Source organism: Theropithecus gelada, chromosome 19, assembly GCF_003255815.1.
Source record: "Theropithecus gelada isolate Dixy chromosome 19, Tgel_1.0, whole genome shotgun sequence".
Classification (NCBI taxonomy): Eukaryota; Metazoa; Chordata; class Mammalia; order Primates; family Cercopithecidae; genus Theropithecus; species Theropithecus gelada.
The window spans coordinates 37,525,982-37,543,600 of NC_037687.1; the positions used below are offsets into that span (position 1 = coordinate 37,525,982).

A 17,619-nucleotide genomic window follows, 5' to 3' on the forward strand; every position below is an offset into this window, starting at 1 on the left:
AAGACCATCCTGGCCAACATGGTGAAACCCCATCTATACTAAAAATAAGAAAATTAGCCAGGCGTGGTGGCGCGTGCCTGTAGTCCCAGCTACCCAGGAGGCTGAGGCAGGAGAATCACTTGAACCTGAGAGGCTGAGGTTGTGATAAGCTGAGATCATGCCACTGCAGTCCAGCCTGGTGATGGAGTGAGACTCCGTCTAAGAAAGAAAGAAAAGAAAAGAGAGAGAGAGAGAGAGAGAGAGAGAGAGTAGGAAGGAAGGAAAGAAGGAAGGAAGGAAGGAAAGAGAGGAAGGAAAGAGGAAGAAAGAGAGGAAGAAAGAAAAGGGACCTGTGGATCTTGGCTTTACTGGGGCCAGGATGCTATCTGACAGGTTTCCAGCAAACAGATTGACTGAGTTCGTTTAAAGCAGGCACTGGGGCCAGGAGATCACGCTGTGACTGAGAGCTTTAAATTTAAGAAAAAACATGTCAGAATTGTCCTTTTAAAAGAACCAGCTGGAGAGAGGGGAGCCCAACACATTAAGCAGGAGAGATGTCTCTAAGATTTTATCTCTGGCCACCAACTGGAGCCATTTGGACCGGGTACAGTATTGAAAACTGTCATGGTGACCAAGCCCTGCCTCTGATATAAGGCACTTAAACTTACAACTTAAAAAAATCCAAGGCAACATAAAATTATGAGCACTCACGACACCCAGGGACACTAACAGGGTGTGGTGCTGAGCCCCAGAGTCAGGGTCCTGAGTTCTGGTCCCCTGGGAGTAAGAAATAAAGACGACTTGTCCCTGCTCCCTCTCTGCTCCCCTAACACTGATCTTCCCACCCTGCACCTCCCTCTTCTGCTCCCAAACCCCCAACCAGTGCTCAGCCGCAGACATCACTGCCCCAGGACATACACAGTGCAGCCCACTGCACACAAACACAAACTCACAGGTGACACAAATCTGTGTCTGGGACATCTGATTGTGAAAGAGGGAGGACAGTGAACCTGCAGCCACAGAAACTGGGACTCACGTGGCTGGAACGTGATGGAGCTCTGACTTAACATGTGGGTGACCTCGCGTGAAATGTGCAGATCCATGTGGAATAAAACACGCAGCCTAACCTGGGACTGCGGCCACCCACACTTCCCTTCCAGTCCACCAGAGGGCGGCAGAGTCCCTCCAGCTTGGAGCCTTCCCAGCGACTGTGGACCTCCCTCAGCTGAACCCACAGCCAAGCAGGGTCCACCTTCACAGGGCACCCCAGCCCACGTCCTCCTTACCCTCCAAGCTCCCCATACAGACTCTGTCAGCTCCTCCCTGCAGCCAGGCAGCCGCCAGCATGAGGCCGCTCCCTCTGCAGGCACCTCCTGCCCCACACACTCACTCCTTCCCTGGGGTCCAGCTAAAAAGCCACTTTGGGAGGCCGAGGCGGGCGGATCACGAGGTCAGGAGATCGAGACCATCCTGGCTAACACGGTGAAACCCCGTCTCTACTAAAAATACAAAAAATTAGCCCGGCATGGTGGCGGGCACCCGTAGTCCCAGCTACTAGGGAGGCTGAGGCGGGAGAATGGCGTGAACCCGGGAGGCGGAGCTAAGAGTGAGCCGAGATCAGGCCACTGCACTCCAGCCTGGGCAACAGAGCGAGACTCCGTCTAAAAAAAAAAAAAAAAAAGCATCTGCCAGGGCAGCGCTGGTGCACGCAACGCCACTCTGGGCGCTTTCACCTCATGATCTCCTTCCATCCTCATCAACTCTTTCTGTGACTGCTCCCTAAATGCCCTCCCCCCGCTCCCTCTGTCCTGTTCTCTAGGGCATGACAGGCTGAGCCCAGCGCTGACACAGAACCACAGCTGCCTGAGGGCCCACAGTGCCTCTGGGGAATTAGCCAGGCACCCTGTGACCTTCCCTCTGCACCCCAGGAAGCTCGAGGAATATGTGATGATCACGCCCAGGCACTATCTGGGATGTGACCACCTGCCCCCTGCTGTCCTTCGTGAAGCCAGGAGGGAGGACAGAGCTCTCTCATGTACACAACCTGGGGGCAAGGGATGAGCTCTCTTTGTTCCCAGAACATGGCCCATCCCTACCTGCCCTCTCAGGTGTGAGCAACGTCCCCCCCAGACGGACTCTCTGGCCACTGCCCATCCTTCCTCTACACAGAGGGGCCTGACCAGGTCCGAACCCTTAGGACAGACCCCAGAGGATGTCAGCATGGGGAGGGCTGAGCCTATCCTGGCTGCAGAGTAAGTTGGGATGAGTCTCTCCAGCTCTGAGCCCCTGCTGTGTCCCAGGCTTCCTCTCCTGGATTTCAGAGAGCAGTGTCCTGTGGGGCCCTTGGGCAACTCCCCACTTCCTGCTGCACTAGTCATGGGGAAGGTGGGGTGACCACAGGACAGTCAGCTGGGCGAAAACAGAGGACACCCACGATGGTCAGAGAGAACATGGAAGGCCCAAGCCCCAGCTCAGCTGCCAGAACCCAGAGAGCAAGAAAATGGCTGATACCTGTCCCTGGTGACCACTAGGCCCACAGCCCCCGATTGACCAACCAGAACAGCCCTCTCTCGTGGGAGGCGTAAGAGATTATTTGCTCTGCACACCACCAGTAAGGACAGTTCCCTCTGGGATATCCAGGGCATTGAATGACCATCCTTGGAAGCTGCAACCAAGCTTGACACAATGAGAGAGAGGGATCCTCCCTCTCACCAGTGAGCACCCACCTCCCCAAAGCTCAGTGGTGGTGTCCCTGTGACAGGGTCCTTGCGGAGCCCCGACCTCCTGATCTGATGGGAAGAGTCAGATGGGGATGGGAGAGGGCAGGGGAAGCGACTGTGCACCCGACCTGGAGACATGGGCTGCAGGACGCTGAGGGTCCACGGCTGTGCTCACCCAACCTACAGGGTGTATGTGTGACTGTGTGTCTGTGTGTGTCTCTTTGTGTGTGTGTGTGTCTGTGTGTGTGTCTCTGTGTGTTTGTCTGTGTGTGTGTGTGTGTCTGGGCATAGTGTGTGTAGAGGTTGGGTGAGAGAATCACTGCTGAAGGAGGCAGAGGCTTCAGCAATTCCCAGGGGCCTGAAACAAAGACAGAAAATAAAGGGAAAGGAGGGACAAGGAGGCAGGACTGAGAGGGGAGGGGACAGAGAGGTGTCCTGGGCACAGACCCCGCCCATGAGCCTGAGAAGTGCTCCTGCCCCAGAAAGAGGCTCAGCACAGGAGGAGGAAGGACAGCACAGCTGACAGCCGTGCTCAGAAAGTTTCTGGATCCCAGGCTTATCTCCATAGAGGAGAACACACAGGCAGCAGAGACCATGGGGACCATTTCAGCCCCTCCCTGCAGATGGTGCATCCCCTGGCAGGGGCTGCTGCTCACAGGTGAGGAGAGGACTTCCTGGGAGAGGACAGGAGGAGGAAGCACAGTGACTGGCTGGGGTCTCCTGGGGAGGACGGGGCTCTGAGAGGGGACAGAAGGCTTCTGTTGGAGCCTTAACAGAGGAGAGGACACAAGAGAGGGGCAGGGGTCACAACAGGGAAATCACATTGAACTGGAATTGGTGAGAGGCAGGAACATCTCAAGTGTTCCATATTCCTGGTTAATCATCACTGGCTGCTACAATTTGAAAAATGATAATAATAACCATACCAGATGACACTTCAAATAAAAGCATAACCAGGGTATGAAACATTGCCCTTAGCCAACAATGTCAGACATTGGCAAATAAACCCCAGCAAGCAGAGGGCCCTGGGAATGCTCATGAACTCATCCACAGGAGTCTGCAGCCTGTCCCAGGCACTGGGGTGCAGCCAACATCACACAAGTCCCTGCCCTCACAGAGCTCACACTCTCCTGGGGAGGAATACAGACACACAAAGAGATCTAGAATGTGAGGTCAGGTGCTGACAAGAGCCCTGGAAGGAACACAGCAGGGAAAGGTCAGAAAGGGAAGACCCAGGGTCTCCAGAGGAGGTGTCAGGGAAAGGGTCTCCCAAAACACCTGATGTGAGCAGGATCTGAGGGCAGTGTGGAGGGAGCCGCGAAGAACCCTGAAGAAGAGGATTTCACACAGGGAAATGCTAAGGTCAGAGGTGTTGAAGAAATGGGGGCTGCTGACCTTGACTCAGTAGGGGACACACACACACACACACACACACACACACACACACACACACAACCAAAACCACAAACTCCAAAGCAAAAGTCCCCATTTTTCCACTCCCAATACACAGGTTGTAATATTGGTTGATGTTCTCTACCCCATCCTAGCCTCACTTTTCACCTTCTGGAACCCACCCACCACTGCCCAGCTCACTATTGAAGCTGTGCCATCCAATGCTGCAGAGGGGAAGGAAGTTCTTCTACTTGTCCACAATCTGCCCCAGGACCCTCTTGGCTACAACTGGTACAAAGGGGAAACAGTGGACGCCAATCGTCGAATTATAGGATATGTAATAGCAACTCAAGTAAATATCTCAGGGCCTGCAGACAGCGGTCGAGAGACAATATACCCCAATGCAACCCTGCTGATGCAGAACGTCACCAGAAATGACACAGGATCCTACACCCTACAAGTCATAATGCTAAATCTTGTGAATGAAGAAGTAACTGGCCAATTCAGCGTACATCGTGAGTGATTCCCCATGACCTCTGGGTGTTGGGAGGTCAGTTCTACTTCACACACACAGGATTGTTAGGCCTGGGCTGTGCCTGTGTCCCACTCTACATTACATCCCACTTTAGGGTTTGGACATGTAGTGCAGGACCCACACAGGGAAGATAGACTTCCACAGATCAGAATTCCTTTCTCCATCCAGACCCTGCGGACACTCGCGGCAGAGGAAGGACAGTCTGATGGCCGGGGCCCAGCAGGAGGAGATCAGTCTCAGCCAAGCACCCCTTGCCCTCCCCATGGACCTGACCCTGAGAAAAACTAAAGAACTGGGTCAGGGCCTGACCTGAGGGGCCCCCTGGGATCCTCACAGAGAAGCTCATCCCTGGACGCCCCTGCTCCAGACCCCTGTCCCAGGATCCTGACTCCAGGTGACCCCAGGGAACCTGTGCCAGCACTGGGTTGTGGCCTCCTGGGCAGGGCCAACTAGGAGCAAAGATTTACCAGCCGTCCAAGGGCTGTGGCTTCTGGAGCTGCTCACCAGCCAGGGCTCAGACCCAGAGCCTGGGTAAGGACAGAGTCTTGTCCTTCGCCTGAGACTCAGAGTGGAGAGGACAGATGGGCAAGCTTCTTAGGTCATCAGCCAACTGGCCTGGGAGGCTTAGGAGACTATTATTTATTTTAATAGAAGCTTATTATTGAGAAGAAATGGAGGCACAGGAAGACACAGTCACTGAACCAGGGTCACACAAACACGAGGGACAGATCAGGGTCGCATGAGGTCTCTCTCCAGCCACAGCCCCATCCTCTCTTCCACAAGAAAGCAGGGCTTATTGTGTTCCATGGACCCCATGGTCATCCATTGACTCAAATCCTTTCTTCCTGGGCATCCAAAGCTCAGAGAAGTGAGAGCAAATAAACAACTGATTAATTCGTACAGAACTAAATCACCTGCCCCAACTGTCAGAGCCAGTGCGAGAAATGTCCAGGCTCCCTCTAAGATCCTGACCCCACTCACCGAACCTGAAATCCTGTTTCCTGATGTGTTGCTGGCACTCCCATGGGAGGACAAAAGAGAAGACTTTGCTTTCTCTCCCCACTCACACCCTGCACCAGGACAGGCCCCACATGTGACACACCCTTGATCGTTCTCTCATGAAGGAGAGAGGGAATGAACGAGAGAATGAATGATTCAAAACCTCTTTAGAGACTAGATCCTGGATGGCCAGGCAGGTGCTGTCTGATGGGTTTACTGCCTGTTCCACACACATCTGTGTCCTCGTGATGGCATCATTGTGATAAATGGGGTCCTTCGGGTGGGGAGACGCATGAGCCACTGGCATTTCACTTAGACTCTAGCCAATTTGCAAAAACCTAATCAAACTCTACTTGTGTCTCCTGAGGTCAAGAGAAAATGAAGACAGCATTGCACATGCCTATTTTGGGTTCCTCTCAATCTTGCCTAACTCTGGGTAGGAATTAGGGGCAGGAAACTTTCTAAATTTACTAACATAACACACATCCCTTCTCCTAATTTGGCATTGTTCCTCCCTTTATGGAACTGACACACCTAAGACTTCCTCTCTGACCGGTTGCGTCCTCCTAACAGGACTCACGTGCCTCCCTCTACCTGGGAGCTGCTAATTTCAAGTGTACTTCAGGATCTTCCTTTGAGCATAATGTGATCCTGTTGGAATTCACAGGACACCTAAACCTTATTTTGTTATCAAAAAAAATACTCCTCCCACCAATTGATTTATATCTGTGGACAATTAAGAGCAATTTCTACTTATGGAAAAAATTTCATGTTTCCTCCATTTTGTTTTTGACTGTAGTCAGAACATAATATCTAAACTCCTGACAAATTTTAAAAAGCAAATTACAGTTACACATTGACCATCAAAAATCCAAAATCTGAAATGCTCCAAAATTCCACATTTTTTGGCCACTAATGTGATGCTCAAAAGAAATGCTCACGGGGGCATTTTGGATTTGGGATTTTCAGATTTGAGATACTAAACCGGTATGTATACTGCAAATGTTCAAAAATTTTAAAAAGTTAGAAATTCAAAATACTTTTTGTTTCTAAGCCATATGTATAAGAAATACTCAAATGTGTATGAACTATAGGCATGAAGCTGTACAGCACATCTCTAGAACCTCCTCATCCTGTGTAAATGAAACTGCAGACCCATGAACAACATTCCATTCCACCCACTCCCAGCCCATAGCAACCACCATTCTACTATGTGATTCTGTGAGTGTGACTACCCTAGGAACCTCATGTAAGTAGAATCCTACAGTATCTATCCTGTGAGTGACTTATTTCACTTTGCATAATGTCCAATGGGAGAAAATATTTGCAAAACTTCTTCCCAAATTTCTCTCATAACTGTCAAACACCCATGGTCCATGAAAGCCAGATTTCCAGCACTTCATGCTCCCCCTTCCCACCAGTCAGTTTGCATTTGCAAATGTCCACATGTATTTATGGGAGGATCCACAGCTCCTCACCTGCCCTCTGCAGGGAAAGAAGGGACATTAAAAACCAAGGAAAGGAAACATGGTTCTGCTCCAAAGCCACCTGCTCTTGCCCATCCCCTTCACTCCTTCTAGATCATTCCTTGGACTCTGCTCTATCTTTAGAGGTCACTGGCCCAAGTAAGTCACGATGAAACACCTGGGAAACACTGCCCTATCTTGTGGCTCCACTGCCTGATGATGGAACCGACCTCCAGGCTTGCACCTGGGCTCCCCTGTGTAATATCTGTTGAAATACCCAGTCCCAGGTCAGGCTGCCCAGTATTCTCAGAAATTAAGGACAATGGCAAGTCCCATCGTCTCCCATCTCTAGAATGTTCTTGGAAACAGAACTCTCAAAAACACACCTCAAAGGGCAAAGTAGGACTGTGAAGCTGGAAGGGACCCAGCACCTATGTTCCAGGTGAGGACCCCAAGGTGGGCTAGGCAGGCAGCCGGTCAGGGAGGGACGAGAAGAGACACCAGGATCTGTAACTCCCCATCCTGGGTGTGTCCACAACCCAGCGCTGCTGCTCAGTTCACACTTGAGAAAGTCTGTGCTTCTCCCACACAGAGAAGGCGGCCTCATGGTCTCTGAGCCCTGATCATCATGCATCTGTCTTGTGACACACACACACCTGCCATGGGCTTTTAAGGACTCGAGTAGGCTGAGAGGTGGGAGATGCCAACTCTGATTGAAAGATGCCTGCGGAGGAATCAAAGGTGCCACACAGGACAATCTTCTCTCTGTTCTCTGCACAGCGGAGACTCCCAAGCCCTCCATCTCCAGCAACAACTCCAATCCCGTGGAAGACAGAGATGCTGTGGCCTTAACCTGTGAACCTGAGACTCAGAACACAACCTACCTGTGGTGGGTAAATGATCAGAGCCTCCCGGTCAGTCCCAGGCTGCAGCTCTCCAATGGCAACAGGACTCTCACTCTACTCAGTGTCAAAAGGAATGACACAGGACCCTATGAGTGTGAAATACAGAACCCAGCGAGTGTGAACTTCAGTGACCCAGTCACCCTGAATGTCCTCTGTGAGTATCTTCTGTTCCTCTGTGGCCCAGGCCACCAGCCCAAATCCACACAGCCAGAGGCCGGGCCTCTCAGTCCCTCTCAGCTCCAAAGATGCAGATCCCCACCCCTAGACACCCAGCTGGTCATGACTTTCTACACCAGGCAAACATGGGTAGGCCCAGCCTCGACCAAGAATAAGAGGGGAGGGGGTGTCCCTGTCATGGGAGACTTGGGGTCCACATCTTCTGATGGGAGAAACGGGTAAATGTCTTGGACTCTGTCTCAGTAGACACAGAAGGGGTTTGGTTGGGAGTTTAGGGTTGTGGCTTGGCTCAGAGGGACACTGGCCTTTCTACAGACCAGGAGCTTCCCCTTCCCTCTGATGACATCACCTGTGGCTTTATTCTCTTTGCTCCAGATGGCCCAGATGCCCCCAACATTTCCCCTTCAGACACCTATTACCTTCCAGGGGTAAATCTCAACCTCTCCTGCCATGCAGCCTCTAATCCACTGGCACAATATTCTTGGTCTGTCAATGGCACATTCCAGCAACACACACAAAAGCTCTTTATCCCCAACATCACTGCAAAGAACAGCGGATCCTATGCCTGCCACGCCACTAACTCAGCCACTGGTCACAACAGGACCACAGTCAGGATGATCACAGTCTCTGGTAAGTGGATCCTTGGAGCACTGGCAGTATGTTTTCTGGTAGAGTCTATCTGGCTTTCAGAGATGAGCCAGAAAAAAAAGTTTTATTCCCAGCCTGTGTCCAATGGCACAAGCAAATCCCCAATTTTTCTCCTAAACCCTCCCAATTCATCTCTACAGACTCTCTTCTGCCTGTTTTTCTGATTTCTCTTGGCTGACCTTGGGGCTGACCTGAGAAATGTGGAAAGGGGCCTTCATCAGCCCCAGAGCCCTATGTTGTGGAAAGGGCTTCACAAAGTGGGAAGAAGGAGGGTCCTCAAGGTCAAGTTGCTTTTCTTTGTCACCAACACATGGCACCCCCTATGTTTCTGTTACCCCTTTGCTTTCTTTTACCTATGCCATTAGCTGAAAGAAACATCCAAGGCTTTGAAACAAGCCACAACATTCTCCAAATGAGAGGAGGAAGCCCCTTGGATGAGGGAGGAACAGCTCAGACTCTGCTCCTATCTCTGCTCCCAGCTCCCCTGGTGACCGGGGTGTATGGAGAAGGTGCCCAGGTGGCCTGTCCCAAATCTGGCTAAATGAAGTTGCCTGTTGAAGCCAAACCTCCCCCAAGTCAGGCTGCAGAAAAATGGGAAGACAGGGAGCCTCCAGGAAGACTCCTCAGCTGTGTCCTGGCTCTGAAGTCACGGGCTGCATGAGGCTGTGGGCACAGCATGGAGGACAGTGAGTGATGCACACTTGGAGACATAGGGAGATTCAGCCACAGGGGTTCTGCATGGGAGGGAAGGGGCAGTGCCAGTGTGTATTTATAGAGGTAAGACTACCAGCCACTATATATATATTTTACATGCGACCATTAACTATGTCTTTTCTTTTTTTTTTTTTTTTTTTTCTTTTTGAGATGGAGTTTCACTCTTGTTGCCCAGGTTGGAGTGCAACGGTGCGATCTCGGCTCATCACAACCTCCGCCTCCTGGGTTCAAGCAATTCTCCTGCCTCAGCCTCCCAAGTAGCTGGGATTACAGGCATGCGCCAACACGCCCAGCTAATTTTGTATTTTTAGTAGAGACGGGGTTTCTCCATGTTGGTCAGTTTGGTCTTGAACACCCGACCTCAGGTGATCCGCCTGCCTCGGCCTCCCAAAGTGCTGGGATTACAGGCGTGAGCCACCATGCCCAGCCACCATTAACTATTACGATGCGTGCAATTTAGTGTTGTGTAACCATCACCACCATCCATTTCCAGAACTTTTTCATCTTACCATATTAAATAAATTTCTCTACCCAATAAAGAGTAATTCTTACTCCTTCTCCCCCAACCCCTGGTAACCTCCATTCTACTTTCTGTCTCTATGTAATTGACTATTCTAACAACCTTATATAAATGGAATTATATAACAGTTCACCTTTTGTGTCTGGCTTGTTCCACTTAACATAATGTTTTTAAGGTTCATCCATTTTGCACCATGTATCAGAATTTTCTTCCTTGTTAAGATTGAAGAACATTCCATTGTATGGATACACCTCATTTTTCTATCCACTTACCTTTCAATGGACTTTTCAGTTGTTTTCACCTTTTGGTTATTGTGTGACTAATGCTGCTGTGAACATTAGTGTACAAATATCTGTTCAAATTCCTTCCAGTTCTCTTGCACATATGTCCAGAAGTGAAATTGTTGGATCAAATGGTAATTCTTTGCTTAATTGTTTGAGAAACAGCCATACCATTTTCCACAGAGGCTATAACATTTCACACTTCCATCAGCAGTGCACTAGAGCTCCAATTTTTCCACCTCTTTAAAAACACTTGTTTGTGTGTGTGTGGTTTTTTCTAATCAAAGCCATCCTAATGTGTTTGAGGTATTCCATCATTGCGGTTTTGTTTTGCGTATCTCTAAGTACTAGTGATGTTGAGCATCTTTGCATGTGCTAATTGGCCATTTGTATGTCGCCCAGGCTGGAGTGCAGTGGCGCGATCTTGGCTCACTGCAAGCTTCACCTCCCGGGTTCACGCCATTCTCCTGCCTCAGCCTCCCAAGTAGCTGGGACTATAGGCGCCCACCACTACGCCTGGCTAATTTTTTGTATTTTCAGTAGAGATGGGGTTTCACCATGTTAGCCAGGATGGTCTCGATCTCCTGACCTCGAGATCCACCTGCCTCGGCCTCCCAAAGTGCTGGCATTACAGGCGTGAGCCACTGCCACAGCGCCCAGCCAGTCTTTTGTCCTTTTTTAATTGGGTTGTTGGATTTTTGCTGTTGTGAATTTGTAGTAGTTCTTCATATATTCTGAAAATTAATCCCTTATCAGACATGATTTGCAAATATTTTTCCCACTTCAAGGGTTGTGCTTTCACTTCCTCGACAAATGTTCTTTGATGTATAAAAGTTATTGATTTTCATGAAGTTCAACTTATCCATTTTTTCTTTTGTTGCCTATGCTTTTGTTGTTATAACCAAGAAAACCACTGTGAAATCCAATGTCGTGGAGTTTTTTCCCCTGAGTTTCCTTCTGAGAGTTTTATAGTTTTTACTCTTACATTTGGTCTTTGACCTACTGTGGGTTAGTTTTTTGTATATGGTGTCAGGTAAAGGTTCAGCTCATCCTTCTGCATGGATTTCCAGCTTTCCTGAAATCATTTGTTGAAAAGATTATACTTTCTTCATTAAGTGGTATTGGCACCCTTATCAAAAATCATTTGGCCATATATGCAAGCATTCCTTTCTGGGCTTCCTATTCCATTCCACTGGTTTCTATGTCTTCCTTTATGCAAGTACCACATTGTATTGATTACTGTGGCTTTGTAGTAAATGCTGAAATCAGGATTCAGCATTTTTTCTCAAGGTTCTTTTTTTCACGATTGTTTTGCTATTTTGAGTCCTGAAATTCCATATGAACTTCAGGATAGATTTTTCTCTTTCTGAAAAAAAAAAAGTCATTGGAATTCTGAAAGAAATTGTGTTGAATCCATAGCTCCCTTTGGGTAGTATTGTCCTCCTAACAATACTGAGTCTTCCAATCCATAAAAACAAAATGTCTTCCCATTTATTGAGGTTGTCTTTAATTTCCTTGAGCAGTGTTTTCTAGTTTTCCGAATACAATCCTTTCACCTCCTTGGTTAAACTTATCCCTAAGTATTTTATTCTTTTTGATGTTAATGTGAATTAAATTTTTTTCTTAATTTCCTTTTTAGGTTGTTCATTATTAGTATACAGAAATGCAACTGATGTTTGCACATTGATTTTGTATCCTGCAACATTACTGAATTTATTCATAAATTCTAACAGGTTTTTTTCATCTTTAGAGTTTTCTACATAGAAGTTCAAGTTAGCTGTGAACAGACAGATAATTTTACTTCTTCTTTCCAATCTGAAATTCTTTTTTTTTTTTTTCTTGCCTAACTTCTCTGGCTAGGACTTGTAATACTATGTTAAACAGACGTGGCAAAAGCAGGCATTCTTGTCTTGTTCCTGATCATAGGGAGAACGCTTTCAGTCTTTCTCTATTGAGTATGATGTTAGCCTTGGGCTTTTCATATACTGCCTTTATTATACTGAGATGGTTTCCTTCCATTCATACTCAGTATGTTTTCATTAAGAAAGAATATTGAATTTTGTCAAATGAAATTTTTATTCAAACTTCCTACTAATTATAGGTCTATCTAGGCTTTTTGTGTGTGTTTCTAGGAATTTGTCCATTTCACCTAGGTTATCCACTTTATTGGCATGCAGTTATTCATAGTATTTTTGTAAACAATATTTCTCTAGAACTGATACATCATATCTCCATTTTCTTTTCTTCTTTCTTTTTCTTTTTTTTTTTTTTTTTTTTTTTTTTTTTTTTGAGAGCAAGAGAGAGAGAAAGACAGAGTCTCACTCTTTAGGCTAGCCTGGGCTGGAGTGCAGAGGTGTGATCACAACTCACTATAGTCTCAACCTCCTGAGCTCAAGTGATCCTCCCAACTCCGCTTCCCAGGTAGCTGAAACTACAGGCGCATGCCACCATGCCCGGCTGAGTTTTTTTTTTTTTTTTTTTTTTTTTTTTTTAATTTTGTAGAGACAGGATCTCCCTATGTTGCCCCGGCTGGTTTCAAACTCCAGGCCTCAAGCAATCCTTCCGATTTGGCTTCCCAAAGTGCTGGGATTGAAGGTGTAAGCCACCATGCTGGGAGTCCATTTTCATTTCTGAGTATAGCAATTTCAATCTTCTCTCTTTTTTTTCTTAGTCAATCTAGTTAATGGTTATCAGTTTTGTTGATCTTATTTTGAAGAACCAACTGTTGGTTTCATTGATTTCCTCTACTGTTTTTCCATTCTCCATTTCATTTATATCAACTCTAATCCTTATTACTTCCTTCATTCACTGTGTTTGGGTTTAGTTTGTTTTTCTCCTATATCATAAAGTTGTAAATTAGGTTATTGATTTATTTCCTCTTTTGTAAGTGTTTACAGTTACAAATTTCTTGCACAAGATTCTTAACTTCTCTGAGCCTCTGATTTCTCAACTGAAAACTGCAGTAACAGTGTTTGCTTCATAGCATTGTTTTAAGGGTTTAATGTAATCATCAATGAAACCTTCAGCAAAATGCCTCACACAGAGAAAATGTTTCATAAATTTTAGCTGGTATATTACTACTATTATCATTAGCTTTAAGTTGGGTAGTCCTAGAATCAAATCTCAAGTCTACTTCTCACCAGTCATATGACATCAGGAAAGTTTTTTCGCCACTCTAAGCCTTTGTCGTCTCATCTGTAAAATGGAAATAATGTCTACCTGACAGGATTATTGTATAAAACAAATGAGATACAGGTAAAGTATTTAGCACAGGGCCTGGCCCATAGGAGGCGCCCCTCAACAGTAGCTAACATAGCATTAATAATCAACCTGAGTTGACTGGTGAGGGCCAAAAGTAAACGGTTCCAATAGAAATAAAGAAACAGATGCAAAAGGTTGTGTATGTGTGTGTGTGTGTGTGTGTGTGTGTGTGTGTGTAAGAGGTATCTTATGTAAATACACACACATATTTAAAAAAGAGGCAACACAGAAAACATGAGGACATGGTTACTGGCTACACGTGAAAGAGACAGAAAAAAAGCTAAGTGCAAAGAATCAAACCAAGTATGTTAGTTTTTACCCAATGAGATGCAACCAAGATGGGATTAGACATGCAAGATAATTTATTAGGAAAAACACCTGTGAGGGAAAGTGGAGCAGGTGTGAGAGGAGCCCAGGAGAGCCCTCAGACCACGATGCAGATTTGATTCCTGTGAAGGAGAAAGAAAAGGAAGTTTTAGATAGCAATACAGTTCTAAGTGAGTTTAGGCAAGGCTGATGGGGCGTCCTCCAACTAGTCACCCGTCAGAGTTAAACACAGTCTCACAATACTGGGCTTGTTTCCATACCCCTTCTGGGAGCTCCTGGAAAGAGAGGTCTCTGTGCAAAGGAGGTGGTCAATTTGGAATGCCCTGACCTGGGCCTTCTGTCAATCATCTCCCTGCCATAGAGACCTGCCAAAACTAAGACACTGAGAAAAAGATGCAACCGTGAAAAGGTGGAAAGTTCTAATGACACATAAAATAGCAATCAGCTTTTTCACATCACAAAGCCTTCAAAAATATCTAAGTAAAGAAAGGCCAGGATGAAATTGACAGAGGCCTGATCACCAGCCTAGAAACATGGTGAGAGGGAAAAAACCCTGCAAGAATATAGATGGCTAATCACCTCCCAGCAACCTTCCCACAAAAAATAATGTATTCCTTGAAAAAACAAGTAGAGACTACTTCATGCTAGGAACTGGTTCCTGGGGTACCCCACTGTAAAATGGCATCACCTTCATTCCTTCTTTTCTTTTCTTTCCATGACAGATGCTTCAGTACAAGGAAGTTCTCCTGGCCTCTCAGCTAGGGCCACTGTCAGCATCATGATTGGAATACTTGCCAGGGTGGCTCTGACATAGTAGCCCTGGTGTAGTTTCTGCATTTCAGGGAGACTGGCAGGTATGATGGCCTTTCCTCTTGTCCTGTTTCCTGCAGGGTTGACTGCCATGTTTGGGAGAGAGACCTGTATCTTGGGACTGGATCTCCTCCTCCTCCCAATAAACTCCTGCTTCTCAGCACTAATTCCTGCAGGTCTCTTCTTCCCTGGTCTGCATGCTTCCTGTACCCCACTGTCTCTTAGACATAATTATCCCCAACCTCTGTTCATTTGTTTCCCAGATTCAATACACTATGAAAGTCTTCTGATCCTTTCTTAACATCTCTCACTTGCGTCATTCTCTCCATTCCCACAGACCTCAACGAACTGTTCAAAGTCCTGCTTGACTCCTTGTCTCCAGTCTTCAAAATCTTCCTTGCATATGACTGCCTCATTACCTTCCTAAAATCTAGTTCACTCACCTGCTGAAGAATCTAAAGGGGCCTATTCTGGCCTATTTTATAAGTTCACATTTCTTCTTTTTACTAATCCTTCTCACTTCCTTTATCTCTACTTCCTAGTATAATTCCTCCATCCTAATTAGAACTGTCTTCCTACACATCCCTGCCCCTCTACCCCAAATACACATAGAACTCTTAGTTCCAATGCTATGCTTAGAAACAGGGTAATTTCCCATCCACTATCTGAACTGTGGAATTACCCACATACCCTTCAAAACAAGTAACCTCTGACCTCATGGAGAACAATGACTCTCGCATTAATGTGTGAACCTGAGATTCAGGACACAACCTATGTGTGGTTGAGAACCTTTTCCTGATGACCAATTCGTGTGTTCATGAAAGATACAGAAATGAAGAAGGCAAGGTCCCTACCTCAGAGAACATACAGCCTAAGACAGGAGATAAGATATGAAAAATAATCGTGATACCAAAATAGAAAAAAGTAAATGCCACAAGAAATCAGAGAAATCTGATGGGAAATATAGCCACACAATGGAATCACTGAGAAACATTTTTTTAAATGATGCTCAAGCCCCACCCATAAATTCTGACCTATTATCTGGAGTGGGACCCAGGCATTGGTAATTTTTAAGCCTTCCCAGATGCTACTAACACATAACCAGGATGGAGAACTCCTGTTCTAATAGGTAGAACATGAGGCTAAAACAATGGTTCTTTAGCTGGGAGCATTAGAATTTCCTAGAAAACTTTTTCAACATATACAAGCCTATACTTTGCTGGCCCTATTCATTAATGGGCTCCACCAAAAACTCAGTAATCCAGTTGAAAAACAGAAGCTAAGTGGAAAAGCTGCCTTATTTGATATGTTAAATTACATGGAAAGCATTGTCAACTGATAAGTGCTGCTAAACCTTGTCTAAGTTATATTTACAGGTATGTTACTGATATGAGTGTTCCAAAAATTACATGAGATTCCTAGAAGTCGAATATGTTATCACTCATAATGTCATATGCCACAGAAGTAACTAAATTTCTATGTGAGCCATGTCTTTATCATAATGAACTCCCCTCAGAGTTTTAACCATAGTCGTTTTCAATCTTTGTCATTCACAGACAGTTGTTTTTATTCTTCCTCAAAGCATTTGCAATCAGCTACCATTCAAAATTGCTTCTTTTTCAAGATTTATGGAAAAGAATCTGACAAGTACTGCCGAACACAAGTTTCTGATAACTTTAAGATCATACCACTGAACTGTCTAAGAACTTGCAAACAGGCTGATACCTTCATGAAATTGCCGACCAAAACACAGAAGGAAAAAAACATCAATTTCATTGAACTAAATAATAATGAGGATAATGTTTTTAAGTTTTTGTTTGTTTGTTTGTTTGTTTTTTGAGATGGAGTCTGGCTCTGTCGCCCAGGCTGGAGTGTAGTGGCGCCATCTCGGCTCACTGCAAGCTCCGCCTCCTGGGTTCACACCATTCTCCTGCCTCAGTCTCCCGAGTAGCTGGGACTACAGGTGCCCACTACCACGCCCGGCTAGTTTTTTGTATTTTTGGTAAAGACAGGGTTTCACCATGGTCTCAATCTCCTGACCTCGTGATCCGCCTGCCTCAGACTCCCAAAGTGCTGGGATACTGTGTCCGGCCCATTTTTAAGATTTTTTATTTGAAAATTTGCCAATTCTTTAAGTGTTTTCTTTTTCAGATTTATGAATTTCTTCATCTTTTAAGCTATCTATAACTTACTGCCATTTGGTAAAGTAGACTTTTGTGAACAAAAATTATAACATTTACTTTTGCTCCCTACCTGACTGCCACAGAACTAGGCAACTATTCATGAGTATTCATATGTTTATTGTAATTCAGTTATTTGCACAAGTTCAGTGAGAATCTGCTATCTTTATAATGGGACATATTTTAAAACATCCGTTATATTACCAAGGCTTTGATTGGGATGTTATATTTGAGAATATACATAGAATGATAGATTAACTGAGTGTCTAATCTAGCGTGTCAACCCCAAATTTTTAAGTATGAGATCCTTTAGTCCACCCAATGGCTGATGTTAGCAGCATCTTTAACACAACTTTGTTCAAATGTACTATGGTCCCTTTTAGAGTCAGACTCCTAGACTTACTTGTTCTCACTGCCTGTTTTACTTTAACCCAGGCATGCAATGCTAGATAATAAAATTGCTCCCTATTGGCTGATCAGAGAGGACTCTGTATAGTTTATGACGCTTCTTGTTGCACATGGACAAATATATCAGGTGTTACAGAGTCTCAGTTACAAAAATTAACAAACATGCTACTTGGTTAAAATGGCTACACTCATCTGGTTCATTCTTTGATCTATTCTATTTTAGTTGGTTTGCATCTTGCCAAAGATGCATACTCCAAACTCTTAACATTATCTTCCTCATAGTCATACTAGCGGTCT

General features: G+C 45.8%; 1 protein-coding gene across 1 annotated transcript; it reads left to right on the plus strand.

Moving 5' to 3' along the window:
- The first annotated feature begins 3,197 nt into the window (after window positions 1–3,197).
- Window positions 3,198–17,395, plus strand: LOC112612126 (carcinoembryonic antigen-related cell adhesion molecule 8). The gene is made up of 6 exons (XM_025366252.1): window positions 3,198–3,357; window positions 4,247–4,606; window positions 7,872–8,150; window positions 8,549–8,803; window positions 14,647–14,778; window positions 16,291–17,395. The coding sequence occupies exons 1-5, from the start codon at window positions 3,294–3,296 to the stop codon at window positions 14,736–14,738; spliced, it is 1,050 nt and encodes a 349-aa protein (XP_025222037.1). The 5' UTR covers window positions 3,198–3,293; the 3' UTR covers window positions 14,739–14,778; window positions 16,291–17,395.
- The last annotated feature ends 224 nt before the right edge of the window (window positions 17,396–17,619 follow it).

Coding starts and splice junctions, on each gene's coding strand:
- LOC112612126 (XM_025366252.1), top strand. CDS start 3,294: ATGGGGACCATTTCAGCCCCTCCCTGCAGATGGTGCATCCCCTGGCAG. Junction 3,358..4,246: donor GCAGGGGCTGCTGCTCACAG/GTGAGGAGAGGA, acceptor ACCCCATCCTAG/CCTCACTTTTCACCTTCTGG. Junction 8,151..8,548: donor AGTCACCCTGAATGTCCTCT/GTGAGTATCTTC, acceptor TCTTTGCTCCAG/ATGGCCCAGATGCCCCCAAC.